The sequence below is a fragment of the Schistocerca americana genome, chromosome 4 (genome assembly GCF_021461395.2).
Source record: "Schistocerca americana isolate TAMUIC-IGC-003095 chromosome 4, iqSchAmer2.1, whole genome shotgun sequence".
Classification (NCBI taxonomy): domain Eukaryota; kingdom Metazoa; phylum Arthropoda; class Insecta; order Orthoptera; family Acrididae; genus Schistocerca; species Schistocerca americana.
The window spans coordinates 700,105,723-700,122,981 of NC_060122.1; the positions used below are offsets into that span (position 1 = coordinate 700,105,723).

The window sequence follows — 17,259 nt, forward strand, 5'->3', positions numbered from 1 at the left end:
TATATCAATGACTTTGCAGATAATATTAATAGTGCTCCATAACATTTCAGGGATGCAGACACATAAATTCGACTTCAGAAGATGGCTGGATGGTATTCAGCTGAAATATTAAAAAAAGATGTCGAATTTATGTGGCTGCTGCACACCTGAAGTGTTATGGATCAGTCTTTGCACCACAAAAATATGAAGATGGGCAATATTAGTAGTGACCTCCAACTTTTTGCAGATGAAGCAGTTATCTATGATGAAGTACTGTCTGAAAGAAGCTGCATAAATATTCAGTCAAATCTTGATAAGATTTCAAAGTGGTGCAAAGATTGACAACTTACCTTAAATGTTTGGAAATATAAAATTGTGCACTTTACAAAATGAAAAAATGTAGCATCCTATGACTATAATATCAATGAGTCACCATTGGAATCAGCCAACTCGTACAAATAACTGGGTGCAACATTTTGTAGGGATATGAAATGAAATGATCATATAGGCTCAGTTGTGGGTAAAGCACATGGCAGATTTTGGTTTATTAGTAGAATACTTGGGAAGTGCAATTGGTCTGCAAAGAAGATTGCTTACAAATTACTTGTGCAACCAGTTCTAGAATATTGCTCTAGTGTACCAAATAGGACTAACCGGTGGTGTCGAATGTGTATAGAGAAGGGCAGCACGAATCATCACATGTTTGTTTGATTCATGGCAGAGCATCACAGAGACACTGAAGGAACTGAACTGGAAGACTCTTGAAGCTAGACGTAAATTATCCTGAGAAAGCCTATTAATGAAGTTTTAAGAATTGCCTTTAAATGATGCTTCTAGAAATATATTACATCCCCCTATGTATTGCTCACATAGGGATCATGGGAATAAGATTAGGGTAATTACTACACACATAGAATCCTTCAAGCAATCATTCTTCCCACACTCCATATGTAAATCGAACATGAAGAAAACCTGATGACTGATACAATGAGACGTACCATCTGCCATGCAGCTCATGGTGGTTTGCAGAGCTTAAATGTAGATGTAGATGTAGGTCAAAAAGAGGTGAATAACACGTATTGAAATATTTTGTCCCTGACCTACTGATATAAAATTCCGAACAGATAGCAAGAATAAATTTGAAAAATTGATAAAAATGTTTATTCTGGGTAACTCTTCCTGTTCTAAGAAAATGTTTTATATTGATAATGGCAGTTCATGTGGTGTAAAAGGATTATACACTCCTGGAAATGGAAAAAAGAACACATTGACACCGGTGTGTCAGACCCACCATACTTGCTCCGGACACTGCGAGAGGGCTGTACAAGCAATGATCACACGCACGGCACAGCGGACACACCAGGAACCGCGGTGTTGGCCGTCGAATGGCGCTGGCTGCGCAGCATTTGTGCACCACCGCCGTCAGTGTCAGCCAGTTTGCCGTGGCATACGGAGTTCCATCGCAGTCTTTAACACTGGTAGCATGCCGCGACAGCGTGGACGTGAACCGTATGTGCAGTTGACGGACTTTGAGCGAGGGCGTATAGTGGGCATGCGGGAGGCCGGGTGGACGTACCGCCGAATTGCTCAACACGTGGGGCGTGAGGTCTCCACAGTACATCGATGTTGTCGCCAGTGGTCGGCGGAAGGTGCACGTGCCCGTCGACCTGGGACCGGACCGCAGTGACGCACGGATGCACGCCAAGACCGTAGGATCCTACGCAGTGCCGTAGGGGACCGCACCGCCACTTCCCAGCAAATTAGGGACACTGTTGCTCCTGGGGCATCGGCGAGGACCATTCGCAACCGTCTCCATGAAGCTGGGCTACGGTCCCGCACACCGTTAGGCCGTCTTCCGCTCACGCCCCAACATCGTGCAGCCCGCCTCCAGTGGTGTCGCGACAGGCGTGAATGGAGGGACGAATGGAGACGTGTCGTCTTCAGCGATGAGAGTCGCTTCTGCCTTGGTGCCAATGATGGTCGTATGCGTGTTTGGCGCCGTGCAGGTGAGCGCCACAATCAGGACTGCATACGACCGAGGCACACAGGGCCAACACCCTGCATCATGGTGTGGGGAGCGATCTCCTACACTGGCCGTACACCACTGGTGATCGTCGAGGGGACACTGAATAGTGCACGGTACAACCAAACCGTCATCGAACCCATCGTTCTACCATTCCTAGACCAGCAAGGGAACTTGCTGTTCCAACAGGACAATGCACGTCCGCATGTATCCCGTGCCACCCAACGTGCTCTAGAAGGTGTAAGTCAACTACCCTGGCCAGCAAGATCTCCGGATCTGTCCCCCATTGAGCATGTTTGGGACTGGATGAAGCGTCGTCTCACGCGGTCTGCACGTCCAGCACGAACGCTGGTCCAACTGAGGCACCAGGTGGAAATGGCATGGCAAGCCATTCCACAGGACTACATCCAGCATCTCTACGATCGTCTCCATGGGAGAATAGCAGCCTGCATTGCTGCGAAAGGTGGATATACACTGTACTAGTGCCGACATTGTGCATGCTCTGTTGCTTGTGTCTATGTGCCTGTGGTTCTGTCAGTGTGATCATGTGCTGTATCTGACCCCAGGAATGTGTCAATAAAGTTTCCCCTTCCTGGGACAATGAATTCATGGTGTTCTTATTTCAATTTCCAGGAGTGTATATGCATTATGGTTATTAAACTAGATGTCTTATTATTGTGATCTGTTCATCTGTATATGATTAGCATGCAGAAATTTTTAATATGAACTATCTTAAATAGCCTACAAAGTGACTTTATGACTTAATGTTATTACTGTTGTTTTGTTGTGAACAAACTGCAGCATTTAGGAGGATGTTACAAGAATAACTGTAGTGTCAGACTAGATGAAGATTCAATACACAAATAAAAATTATTAATTGTTCATATATAAGATTATTCTTGCCAAGTAACATAGGATGTACTTTTTCAATTCTAACATTAAAGTTTTTTTTCCTGTTTAACTGAACTTCTGAGAAAACTAGACACATTGCACAAGTATGTAAAAGCTTTTCTTTTGTGAAACAGGGTGCAGTTTCGCTGAAAGAATGTATAGCAAACCCAGACGTGGCCCTGTGCCGTGGTGTACTTGAACCACTTGGGTGCTTACGTCGTGCAGGAAAGCTCACTGGTGAGAGCTGCCTAGTATTAGTTGATGCACTGTGTGAGGCTGAGTACCACAGGCCAGACCATGGTGACACTCTAGCTTCTTTTCTTGCACGTCGTTGCGCTGACTTCCCACCGTGGCTGAAGCTGGTTGTGACTGTTCGCACTCAGCTTCAAGAAGCTGTAGCACAACTGCCATTTCGTGTTATTGGGTATGTATCATTATTATGTCAATATTGTTGTGTTGCATGTTAAGTAGTTTGTTGTATCTCTATTGTACTATGATCCATGAAACTTACTGTGATTAAACAAATTTTAATAAAAGGAAATGCTTAACTTCTTTCGTATGTAAAGTAAATTTTGAAATGATATTGGTTAAGGTGTGATTTTGCGAACTTTGTTTAAAAAATTATATCACTATTCTGTATTTCAGCCTGGATAAAGTTGACAGGAATGAGAATTTGCAGAAAGATCTCCTGGATTACATAAACTTTCGACTTAGTAACAGTCCAAGTATCCAGAGCAATGTAGCTTCAACTTCTGGAAAGCTTGATGGTGGTAGTGTAGGAGGCTCTCAGTTCCGATTTGCTCAGCACCTCCTCTCTTTGAGTCGTGGTTCCTTTCTTTTTGCTAAACTTACACTTGATCTGCTTGAGAGGGGCCACTTGGTTGTGAAGTCATCAGGCTATAAGGTAATGTCCGGTCTTGACTATAGTCTTTCTATAGTGTCAATATACAGTTCTTTAATGTGAATGTAAAATCACAATTGAATATAAAAACAAAATGTAGCTCCAGATACTTGCTTAATGGATTTATTTTTATTATTACATTATGGTGTCTTGGTCAATTGTTTCAGAGTGAGTTAATTGTGAAAGTTGCCAGCATCATCATATCATGTTTTGGTTGAAATTAGTCCTTTGAGGGAATCCCATATGTTTAAACATTAAGTTACTGTATTATATTATTGTTATTCACAGTTGTTAAAATGAACACTGTTATGTGTATTAGAAAAAATGGAATTTTGATTCCTTGTTTAGCTTTCAGCCCCTTACTTCTGCTTTGTTAGGAGAAAGTTGAAAATAGGAGGAAGAAAATGAAAATATGGATACAGCCACTGGAGGGAAGCAAAAACATGTTTCTTCTTGAATCCTGAAGGATGCTAGGTGTAAATTAATAAATTTAAGGAGTGGGGAGAGAAAGCAAGAAAAATAAACACTGCTATATGTTTTTGACATCTCTAGTACTAGGTAGTTTTTGTATACTTGCGTATAATATGATAATGGAAAATAATAGAAAATTTGCAAATTATAAAATTTGAGGTTAGGGCTATCTCTACACTGAATGATGTTTACTTGTTGAAAATCTTATTAGTCACTTGAACTTTAACTTTATCCTTCTATTGTGTTATTTAACTAACTTGAGTTGATTTTGAAAATAAAAATCTGCATGCTAATTTTATGAAATGTCATTATTATTGTTACAGGTGCTGCCGGTATCCCTGGCACAAATATTTTTGTTGCATTTTAATCTTCGTTTCCCAACGCTTCGGTCTTTTGAGAAAGTTGCTCCAATACTTAGTGTATGCCTCGCTGCCCTTTATCCTCTGACACTTTTAGAGATTTACTATTCTGTTAACGCACTTTACACTGAAGAGTTCCTGCCATGGGATGAGTTCCACCAGAGGTTCAAGGTAATTCAGTTTACAATAAATTAGTCAAAAATGTCATGTACCATATTTACATCATATTCTGTTATATAGCTGTTAGTTTAAGTTCTTTACAGTAGTGTCATTTTCATTGTCGAAATAATACTGTAGAGGTGACGTGATTCATGTACGTAATTAACATTGGATATGAACTTTTTGGAACATAAATTGTGTGTAAGATTTAGGTTTGTGGATGTGATAACTCATGTATGGCTGTCCATCTATAAAACTCTTATAATGTGAAATTATTGAAAGCCTTTATACATTTAACCCTTTTAGTGCCAAATACGATCTGATCGTGATCCAGATTTTCGGCGGAAAATGCCAGTAACGATCTGATCGTGATGCCTTTCTCATTCATTTTTTCCGCGCTTGAAGGCAAAGTTGTTAGTATTTCCTAGCGAATGAGAAAGGCATCACGATCAGATCGTTACTGGCATTTTTCGCCGAAAATCTGGATCACGATCAGATCGTATTTGGCACTAAAAGGGTTAAATTCCAGTTAAGTTGTCGCCACCTAAAATAAGAATCACAGCTATGAAAATTGTCCTTTTTTGGACTTTTGGGCTATTCTGGAAACCTTAATGTTTTCTTTCCCACTTTGTTTGTCTGATCTATTTTAATTACATATTTCCATTCCAATTAAATAGAATTAGTTATGTTTCTTAAATGATTTGTGAAAACCTGATAAGTAGTCAAAACATTCAATCACAGTGCATAATGCTTATTTATTATTTCCACAGTTGTTATCAGGATTCCTGGTGAAACGTCTGGACAACACGTACATGTTTTTCCATCCTTCTTTCCGGGAATGGTTGGTTCGCCGTGATGAGTGTGAGAGCTCCAAGTTTGTGGTTGACCTTAGAATGGGGCATGCGGGAATTGCATTCCGTCTGTCACGAGTTCAGGCACCATTAGATCCAGAAAAAACACTCGAACTTGGCCATCATGTGCTGAAGGCACACCTGTATAAAAATATGACATTGCACCGTTATTCATCAAGAGATCTCCAGGCACACTGGGTGGCTGTAAGCTCGTCTGATGTTTCAGCTGCTCTGTGCTGTATGCGCAATATCTACAGTCCAAATGTAAAGGTAAGAACTGAAAATCCAAATTATTTTGTGATGGCAAGAACATCTTATGCCTTCCTGTGGCATCATTATAGGTTACTCACACAGATGTATAGAATTATAGTTTTATTCAGAAAAAAAGTATTAAGGAACAGCATACTAATGAAATTTTCAACTAAACAGAGGTTGTGTAATCTAAATGAAATATTTTACTGTTTTCATTTCAGGTATCACGACTGCTGCTTCTTGCGGGTGCAGACCCTAACTATGTGACAGAATTCCTTGGTAATGCACCAGCTCTGTGTCTATATGCTCATGAGGGTGCAATCTCAATGGTCAGTCTTCTTCTTGAATTTGGTGCAGATCCTGATCTCACAAACAGTCAGGTAATATTTCAATGGGAAATGGCATACAATTTTGATATAATAATGCAGCATTTTTGTAGCCTCGACCCCCCCCCCCCCCCCTCCCCAGTCTCCTTCACCATCCACCTGCAGATTACTGTCTCACTATCTGTGTTTCATTTCACTTCCATCACTTGTCATTCTCTACCTATGCCTTACTGCACTCTTCCAGTCACCACCAAAGAGAAAGAATACGTGTTTTAATGTATAGTGTTACATATTGTTGGTTTCTGGTAGTCAAAAAGGAACTCCAAACACCCTATGGGACTTAACATACTATAGAGACAAATTAATATTTATATGTGAAGCTCATTAGGGAATACAAGACTTCGTATTATTTGCATTTGGGGGAAAAACAGGTTTAAAGCAGCAGAGCTTTTCTCCAAAGAACTCTGAAACATACCACAGGGCATTTTGGTCAGAAGACTGTAACATATGTTGTGCTAATCATAGCGTGTAGGCTTTCACGGCCGGCGTCTTCAGTAATTAAAACTTCTGGGCTCGTAGACTCACCTCAGATGATGTTGCCCGCAGCTGGCAACGAAACGTCAGGGAGAAGTATTTCTACTATTGGACCACGGCCTCTTAGCCCGGAAGTTTTAATTACTGATATGTTGTGCTAGTTTGTATTACCATGCAGTTGTTGTGAACTTACACAGAACCTGTTATCTCTTAGGGAAGAACAGCACTCTCTCTGGCTTCTACAAGGGGTCATCTGGAGGTTGTACAGCTGTTAACTGCGGCAGGAGCAGGACCAGGGCGTGCTGACACTGCAGGACGATGCCCTCTGGTGCATGCTGCACGTCATGGTTGTCATGATATTGTTTCACATCTTCTGTCTTGTGACTGGGTTCTACACAGTCGTGGGGATGAAGTCCCGCTAGGAGAAGCAGCACAGCAAGCCCTTGTAGCTGCTGCTGCTCAGGGGCATGTTGAGGTGAGTACTCTTACTATAAGAGTAATATCATTTTGTCCACCCGAGATGGCATGATTATTCAGTTCTGGCATGTTTTACCAAATCAGATTCACCCTCCTCATGGAAATTAGAAATGATGACTATGTAGGGCCACATACTGAAATACAGATTAACCCTCCACATGGAAATTAGAAATGGTGACTATGTAGGGACACATACTGAAATATTTCAAGGGGCATTGGTAGACAGTAGCAAGGAAAACCATGGTCCGGTGTGGTCAGACAATCTTTTGAATTTAGATTGAAATTACAAGAGCTAATGGGACCTCCCAAGCAGATTTTTTTATTTATCTATTTTTATTTCATTTTATATTCCATAGATCCTGGTAGCAAGTTAGTCGCAAGGATATGGAACATGTCAAATTCTACATAGTTTAAATATAACTTGTATAGATACAATAAAAAGATACAATGTAAATAAAAATCAACTAAACAACAGCACAATCAATTAACAGAAAATTGTGTTTCACATGTTAAGGATAAGTAATATACTTATGATATGGAATGTGTCAGATTGTACACAGTTGAAAAATATCTTTCATAAATAAAAGATACAATATAAATAAGACATCAGCTAAACAACAGCACATTCAGTTAACAGAACATTTTTGTTTCACATATTAAGAATGTGAAATATGTACAGGACTCAAGATAAACTAACTATTCCAAAGGAAATACAGGAGTACCAATAAATAATATTGATATGCCAATGATATTATTCAAAATAAAATTAATTATACTAATTATTAATTATACTTACAAATTTAGTAAGTGTTGCTCTGCAGTATGGAGCATGGTTTGAGTGTAGTGGAAGGGGGACGTGTCTGGTGGTGAAGGAGATGGCAGTAATGTGATGGGAATGTCCACCTCTGGAAGATGTTGCGACAGGGACCACACTTGGAGGTTTACGTGGAACTCCTGTAGGTGGTGTGGGCAGAGGAGGTGTCGGCCTGCACATTAGGATGGAGCAGTGTGGTGAGGGAGTGTGTCCCCCGCGTGATCGGCTGGCAGCATTCGAACTGTAACCCTTCCTATGCGGGTTACCATAGCTCGGAGGAGCGTGTGGTTTACCCCGTGTGGGAAATGGCAGGAGGTGGTGATCAGCTGATGACCCAGGTCCCCAGTTGGTTGGGGCGAGTTGTTTTTCAGCAGGATGAGATGTGGTTGTCATCAATGAGGATGGTGACATCCTTCACAAATTTGGGTGGGACATCAGTTTGCAGAACCACTGGAAGGGGTAGGGGGAAGGCGATAGAGAGGGCGAGAACTCGAGGAACGTCAGGGTTATCACTGTGGGATTTCTGTTGGGTTGTAGCCCAAAGAAACACATTCATTTCTGTAAGAACTGGTATATTTCATACAGATCTCCACATTACAACAAATCGTACAGCCAGCTGACCAAGCAAGATGGCATGGGCCATTAGGATACATAGTCAAAGAACTTGCAATGGCGGAGATATGTAGTTTGTAGTGGTCAACGCCACATGCATATGTGCAGTCGTTTAGGATGAGTCATGACTTTTAATATTGTTACACCAGTCACAATATTCATGAGTATAAATGAAAGGGTGTAGAAAATGAATTGAAACTGTTGCGCAATTTTCTTTTTTTTAACGGAATACTTCATACATGTTTTCCTCTTTTCCATCCTGTCTGTTGGTATGCCTCTAACATGTCATACATTAAATTCACCAATATTTGAGATTTAGTAAGCATTTCTGCCAAAATCCAATTGCACTGAATCCAAGTATTCCTCCTTTCAAAATGTCATGCAGAGACATAGTTCTTGATCTAACAGACTCTGAATGTTCCTACTTGAAATTATCCTTGCCACAAAAGTACTGTGTTTGCTGTGAGTAATTACCTGTGGTACTGGTCTCAACAGGCTCTCCTTCCAAAAAAGCATTTTCTTCAAAAGTAGCACCCTATGCTTCCTGGTGACTGTCAGCTACTTCAGAATCAGCATCAGAATCATAAAAAATGTTGTCATCATTCCCACTTTCCCCTTCACCTATATCATATAACTGCTGTTGCATCCAAGCTTCAAAATTTGGTTCAACTGCAGACATCTCACTCCTCTTACAAAGTCACTGCATGCTGTAGCTAAAAAGTAACATAAATTCATACATGTAATAAAGTGATATAAAATAAGGAAATCTGAAACAGCAATTGAAAGCAAATATGTAGTAATTAGAAACATGTGATGTATTGGACTTTGCCAATTATGACATGTAATGCAAAACATGTGATCAGACAGGAGGCACCGAGTTTCGTGCTCACTTCTAATAATATACTTTATTATTAGATTGACAAAGTCATGCTGATCGTTGAATGTTGCTTTATGTGCAGCATGTTTCAGTAAAAGATACTGAAAAAGAAAGACCACAGTAGTTTGCAGTGCTACCACACTCAATGTTTAAAATGAATAATGGAGCTGAGAGACCGATGTTTTCGCGTTAAGGATTAAGCAATGATAGTCAGAGATGTCAGTTTTGTGCAATACTATTCTCTGCTGTAGATTCCACTCAAGTATTTGTTGTAACTATTTTAATAAATTGGAAATTATACGAAGAATGACTGCATAATTTGCATATTTTTATCTCACTTTTAATATACTGCCATCTAAACATTAAGATATCAGTTACTGTGCATGGTTAATTTTGTTTCTTGTCATGTAACATTATGTATTTTATCAGATTGTAGAGAACCTGTTGGACATGCCAGAAGTAAATGCAGATACTCCAGATTCACTGACTGGGGAGACAGCTCTCACAGTAGCAGCAGCTAATGGCTGCCATTCTGTGTGCACTGTCCTTATAGCAAGAGGTGCCAGTATATCTGCAGTTAACAATAAGGTAAAAAAAGTTGATTTTTTATGTAAATTTTTATCTCCCTTGACTGTAGCAAAGTTAACTACATATACATAACTTTTTAAGATCATCAATAATGGGAGTCATTTGAGACAATATATGTGCTTTACTGTGTTGTCAAAATAAAAAACTGAAAACTTTGTTTACGTGAATTATGTCATGGCTTCAAGATCTGGATTGGACATTGGGATCTTCTTCCATTTCCTGAAACATTTCTCCTGATGCAGGTCATTCACAGAGCATCTTTCAGTCACCTCTTTTCTCCCTATCTATCATTCAGCATTTCCTACCACTACAATCCTCTTCAATTCACATCACCCTTCAACGAGTCTCTCCATCTTGTTCCTAGTCTTCCTATTGGTTTTCTTCTAGATTCTGGCAGTTCCAAAGTGCTTCTTGCTAGTCTTTCTTTTCCCATTATTTTAACATGGCCAAACTATTTCAGCCTATTTCTCTCCATAGGTCTTTTAGGGGATTTATCTTGTCCTGGCCTTTCCCGTCTTACCCAGGATCCCTCATAAAAAGCGAATCTCTGTTGCTTGTATTCTTCTCAGATTTGCCTTTGTCCGGGTACAACATTCTGATCCATAGGTCAAAACTGGTAGATAACATGATGTGTATATCATGATCTTTGCTTTGGCAGGTATTTTACAACTCCTAATCACATCTGATATACAATAATAAAATCTTGGGCAATTTTGTATCCTCTCCGAAATTTCTTCCTCGATGTTTCCTTCCTTGGTTCGCTTACTTCCTAGATATTTGAATGCAACTACTTCTTTAATAACTTTTCCATTACAACTTACATTTTTTTTTAGTTTTCCCTACTAGTTTTCCCTACTGATTTTCTTTACCTCACTTTTTGTTAAGTTCATTTCCACATCATCTTCTTCAATAACAGTTCAAATCTTGTACCAAAGTGCTACTTAAAGGAAGAGCAATAATGACAATGTGTCACTTAAAAATATACATCGAATCTTAGGTTGGAGAACTATTAGTTCATGCTTCAAGGAAAAAGGGGGATAGGATGGGGGAGATTAGACAGGGTGGAGTTTTGCCTCCTGAAGGAAAGTTTATTTTCAGTTTTATACCTTTCTCAAGTTAATTTTCTTTTTGATACAAAACATTAAATCTTAGGCCTCAAAAGTGAGATTTCACAACTAACAGTTGTGTGTAAAAGAAACTGTGTAGAAAAATATCAGAGTGCTGAAGAGTTAAGTATTTCATACAGTAGGGTACATTCTGCAAGTGTTTTAGATAGACACTCACCTTGTGCTTTTGTTTTTTGGTTAGTTTTGTGGTGATCGTACCTTTATCACAATTCTTCCTCTAACTTTATAAGCCTAATATTAATAAATTATATCAAAAGGAATATTTATTTGGGAAAACTATAAGATACACTGGCCAAGAGACAAAATTCTAGTACTGCTGATTGAACACATTTAAAAATGAAAAGAGTGTTTCTAGTTTACAGAACTATTAGTTCCTTTCTTGTGGAGAAAAGAAGGGTAGGTTTGCAAAACATGGTGGGACAGGCTGGCCTCAGACCCTAGAATGAGAAGGACTCAACTAAACAATGTTTTTGCACAAATTAGTAAATTGTAGATGCTTTCAGGAGTGCTCTTTTCTTGCTGTTTTAAGTTTTACGCAGTAGTTATAGGTAGTGACAGTGAGGTGAACAAGGAGTATTCAGTTCATTGAGGCTATGAGTCAGTGGCCCCTGTGGCAATGTATAACTAGTATATTATGTTTATTAAGTTGATATTGTAAACAATTGAGGTTAATAACTGGATTGGGCAGCTCATTCAACTGAAAAGAGAAATCACTGATCCTTTTCTGAGATTGCCTGGGATTGTCAGAGCAGAATAGACATTTGTTGTTGTTGTTGTTGTTGTGGTGGTGGTCTTCAGGCCAGAGACCGGTTTGATGCAGCTCTCCATGCTACTCTATCCTGTGCAAGCTTCTTCATCTCCCAGTACTTACTGCAACCTACATGCTTCTGAATCTGCTTAGTGTATTCATCTCTTGGTCTCCCTCTACGACTTTTACCCTCCATGCTGCCCTCAAATACTAAATTGGTGATCCCTTGATGCCTCAGAACATGTCCTACCAACCGATCCCTTCTTCTAGTCAAGCTGTGCCACAAATTTCTCTTCTCCCTAAATCTATGGCTACCCATCCAATCTTCAGCATTCGAGCAGACATTAATGACTGTAATTGCATTGAGATCAGTTTATGAAAATGTGGAGCAAGGGGAATAAAGCTGCAGAGTGATTACTAGTTAAAAAAGACTTATTGATGATTAATGAGATTGATAAAGAAAAGGAAATTGCGGGTAACATGTTTTTCTTTTGATAAAAACGATATAATAATACAAATGCCTCTCTTATTCAGTGAATTGATAATTTTGCTGTTAAATTATTTACATTCTGCTAGAACTTTCCATTACCATAAAATAATATAAACCAATGAAGATTCATTTAAGAAGGTAGGTATGTTAATGTACTTGTAATTTCATCACCTGGAGCCAAGTGCCAGTGACACACTAAGTAATTCATGACTGCAAGCTCTCGATTTGCAATGCACTGTGGCAGTCAGGCTACTGAACAAACTTGGCCCTTAAGCATCAAGGTGTTAATGAACACGACCAAGTTAAAACGTAAATTACTGTTAGTCCTTGGTGAATGTTTGGTGCTTATCTTGCAGCTGAAATGCATCGTATGACATGTAAGAAAAGTAACGGTGCATGATTACTGATCTAATTTAATATTTTCAAAATCATTATAGGTACAGAAAGCTGGCTAAAGCCTGAAATAAGTTCTGCAGAAATTTTTATGAAGTCTCAGATGGTGTTTAGGAAAGATAGATTAGGCAGAATTGGTGTTGGAGTGTTTGTGTCTGTCAGTAGTGGCTTATCTTGTAGTGAAGTCGAAGTAGATACTCCGTGCAAATTGCTATTGGTGGAGGTTATACTTAACAGCCGAACTAAGTTAATAATTGGCTCCTTCTACCGACCCCCAGACTCCGATGATATAGTTGCTGAACAGTTCAGAGAAAATTTGAGTCTCGTAACAAATAAATACCCCACTCATACGATTATAGTTGGTGGGGACTTCAACCTTCCCTCGATATGTTGGCAAAAATACTTGTTCAAAACCGGTGGTAGGCAGAAAACGTCTTCCGAGATTGTCCTAAATGCTTTCTCCGAAAATTATTTCGAGCAGTTAGTCCACGAACCCACCGATAGATCTGTACCTACAGATTGGAAAATTGTGCAGGTCGCACCAGTGTTTAAGAAGGGTAGTAGGAGTAATCCATCGAACTACAGACCTATATCATTGATGTTGGTTTGCAGTAGGGTTTTGGAGCATATACTGTATTCAAACATTATGAATCACCTCTAAGGGAACGATCTATTGATACGTAATCAGCCTGGTTTCAGAAAACATCGTTCTTGTGCACGCAGCTAGCTCTTTATTCGCACGAAGTAATGGCCGCTATCGACAGGTGATCTTGAGTTGATTCCATATTTCTAGATTTCCGGAAAGCTTTTGACACCGTTCCTCACAAACGACTCCTAATCAAGCTGCGGGCCTATGCGGTATCGTCTCACTTGTGCGACTGGGTTCGTGATTTCCTGTCAGGAAGGTCACAGTTTGTAGTAATAGACTGCAAATCATAGAGTAAAACTGAAGTGATATCAGGTGTTCTCCAGGGAAGCGTCCTGGGACCTCTGCTGTTCCTGATCTACATAAATGACCTGGGTGACAATCTGAGCAGTTCTCTTAGGTTGTTCGCAGATGATGCTGTAATTTACCGTCTAGTAAGGTCATCCGAAGACCAGTATCAGTTGCAAAACGATTTAGAAAAGATTGCTGTATGGTGTGGCAGGTGGCAGTTGACACTAAATAACAAAAAGTGTGAGGTGATCCACATGAGTTCCAAAAGAAATCTGTTGGAATTCGATTACTCAATAAATAGTACAATTCTCAAGGCTGTCAATTCAACTAAGTACCTGGGTGTTAAAATTACGAACAACTTCAGTTGGAAAGACCACATAGAAAATATTGTGGGGAAGGTGAGCCAAAGGTTGCGTTTCATTGGCAGGACACTTAGAAGATGCAACAAGTCCATTAAAGAGACAGCTTACACTACACTCGTTCGTCCTCTGTTAGAATATTGGTGCACGGTGTGGGATCCTTACCAGGTGGGATTGACGGAGGACATCGAAAGGGTGCAAAAAAGGGCAGCTCATTTTGTATTATCACGCAATAGGGGAGAGAATGTGGCAGATATGATATGCGAGTTGGGATGGAAGTCATTAAAGCAAAGACGTTTTTCGTCGCGGCGAGATCTATTTACGAAATTTCAGTCACCAACTTTCTCTTCCGAATGCGAAAATATTTTGTTGAGCCCAACCTACATAGGTAGGAATGATCATCAAAATAAAATAAGAGAAATCAGAGCTCGAACAGAAAGGTTTAAGTGTTCGTTTTTCCCGCGTGCTGTTCGGGAGTTGAATGGTAGAGAGATAGTATGATTGTGGTTTGATGAACCCTCTGCCAAGCACTTAAATGTGAATTGCAGAGTAATCATGTAGATGTAGATGTAGATTATCTTCTATGGAAGCTAAAGTAAAGAATACAATTTCAAGAATAGGAGAGCTCAATAAAAATCTGACATCTTCCCATTTCACTCTATAGTTTTCATCATTCATCTTTTATTAAAATTTCTGAACAAATTCTTCTGTATCTAGCTGTTGTGCAAAGATGGACCAGACATGAAAATTACCAATACAAGTTTTACCTCTTTTCGTTCATACATATTCTGTGTGTTTTTATTATTTTATGTGATTCTTTATCATTTCTACATTTCATTTAGGAGAACTGCATACAAAACATTTGTCGACATTTTCTGACTCGATGCTTTCAACAGGAGCTTAGCCCACTGTTGGTGGCAGTGAAGGAGGGCCATTGGGCAGTTGCTGAGCGTTTGCTGCAGCACCATGCACCACTGGAGCAGTGTGATCCTGCTGGCCGGACACCATTACTGGTTGCTGCTGCTGAGGGACATGTTTGTCTGATTGAACTGCTTCTTGACAGAGGTATGAATCCAAAAGTTACTAAACTTTACTTCTCTGATTAGGAACAATGGTTTTTCCCACGAGTCATCAAAAAATAACCCTGTGTTGCGGGAACAATTTAATCTGAAGTCTCGATAGTAATACATTCTGAAAATTGTGCTAAACAGAAAGCTCATTTGAGAGAATTGTAAAATTACAAGGAAACATAATGGTGTGCCATTAGATATCTTCAGAAGGTGGTAAGATTCAAAGTACTGATGATAGACATTCATAAAAATGGGAAAAAAATCCTCAATTTTGGATTAATTAGTTAGTAAGAATTGTACCATCCCTACTATCACTCTGCCCCCCTCCCTTTTGTCTCTTAACAAAAGATCAGGCCATCTTAACTTGGTACTCTGAGTAATCTGCCCTTCCCCTGCAGTCTTCCCCCAGCTTATCACTCTTTCCTCCCTGACAAAGGACATAAACAGTACCAAAAGATGTTGTTGTTGTTGTTGTTGCTCCATGCTACTCTATCCTGTGCAAGCTTCTTCATCTCCCAGTTCCTACTGCAACCTACGTCCTTCTGAATCTGCTTAGTGTATTCATCTCTTGGTCTCCCTCTATGATTTTTACCCTCCACGCTGCCCTCCAGTACTAAATTGGTGATCCCTTGAGGCCTCAGAATATGTCCTACCAACCGATCCCTTCTTCTAGGTAAGTTGTGCCACAAATTTCTCTTCTCCCCAATTCTAGTCAATACCTCCTTATTAGTTATGTAATCTACCCATCTAATCTTCAGCATTCTTCTGTAGCACCACATTTCTAAAGCTTCTATTCTCTTCTTCCCCAAACTATTTATTGTCCATGTTTCACTTCCATACATGGCTACACTCCGTACAAATACTTTCAGAAACGACTTCCTAACACTTAAATCTATACTTGATGTTAACAAATTTCTCTTCTTCAGAAACGCTTTCCTTGCCATTGCCAATCTACATTTTATATCCTCTCTACTTTGACCATCATCAGTTATTTTGCTCCCCAAACTCCTTTACTACTTTAAGTGTCTCATTTCCTAATCTAATTCCCTCAGCATCGCCCGGCTTAATTCGACTACAGTCCATTATCCTAGTTTTGCTTTTGTTGATGTTCATCTTATACCCTCCTTTCAAGACGCTGTCCATTCCGTTCAACTGCTCTTCCAGGTCCTTTGCAGTCTCTGACAGAATTACAATGTCATCGGCAAACCTCAAAGTTTTTATTTCTTCTCCATGAATTTTAATACCTACTCTGAATTTTTCTTTTGTTTCCTTTACTGCTTGCTCAATATACAGATTGAATAACATCGGGGATAGGCTACAACCCTGTCTCACTCCCTTCCCAACCACTGCTTCCCTTTCACGTCCCTTGACTCTTATAACTGCCTTCTGGTTGCTGTACAAATTGTAAATAGCCTTTTGCTCCCTGTATTTTCCCCCTGCCACCTTCAGAATTTGAAAGAGTCAATGTTGTCAAAAGCTTTCTCTAAGTCTACAAATGCTAGAAATGTAGGTTTGCCTTTCCTTAATCTATCTTCTAAGATAAGTCGTAGGGTCAGTATTGCCTCACATGTTCCAATATTTTTATGGAATCCAAACTGATCTTCCCTGAGGTCGGCTTCTACCAGTTTTTCCATTTGTCTGTAAAGAATTCTTGTTAGTATTTTACAGCTGTAACTTATTAAACTGATAGTTTGGTAACTTCCACATCTGTCAACACCTGCTTTCTTTGGGATTGGAATTATTATATTCTTCTTGACATATGAGGGTATTTCGCCTGTCTCATACATCTTGCTCACTAGATGGTAAAGTTTTGTTAGGCCTGGTTTTCCCAAGGCTGTCAGTAGTTCTAATGGAATGTTGTCTACTCCCAGGGCCTTGTTTCGACTTAGGTCTTTCAGTGCTCTGTCAAACTCTTCACACAGTATGATATCTCCCATTTCATCTTAATCTACATCCTCTTCCATTTCCATAATATTTGTCCTCTAGCCATCCCTGCTTAGCCAATTTTCACTTCCTGTCGA

The 17,259-nt window shown here is 39.6% G+C and overlaps 1 protein-coding gene across 3 annotated transcripts in view; it reads left to right on the forward strand.

Annotated features, from left to right (window-relative positions):
• LOC124612342 (protein TANC2) overlaps positions 1 to 17,259 on the forward strand; it is a 549,855-nt gene that overhangs the window by 510,006 nt on the left and 22,590 nt on the right. For all 3 annotated transcript variants that reach the window (XM_047140494.1, XM_047140496.1, XM_047140495.1), the window contains 8 exons: positions 3,028 to 3,317; positions 3,539 to 3,797; positions 4,589 to 4,795; positions 5,554 to 5,904; positions 6,108 to 6,266; positions 6,961 to 7,221; positions 9,956 to 10,114; positions 15,065 to 15,233. In XM_047140494.1, coding sequence (XP_046996450.1) covers positions 3,028 to 3,317; positions 3,539 to 3,797; positions 4,589 to 4,795; positions 5,554 to 5,904; positions 6,108 to 6,266; positions 6,961 to 7,221; positions 9,956 to 10,114; positions 15,065 to 15,233 — 1,855 coding nt within the window. The remainder of the gene's footprint in view (positions 1 to 3,027; positions 3,318 to 3,538; positions 3,798 to 4,588; positions 4,796 to 5,553; positions 5,905 to 6,107; positions 6,267 to 6,960; positions 7,222 to 9,955; positions 10,115 to 15,064; positions 15,234 to 17,259) is intronic.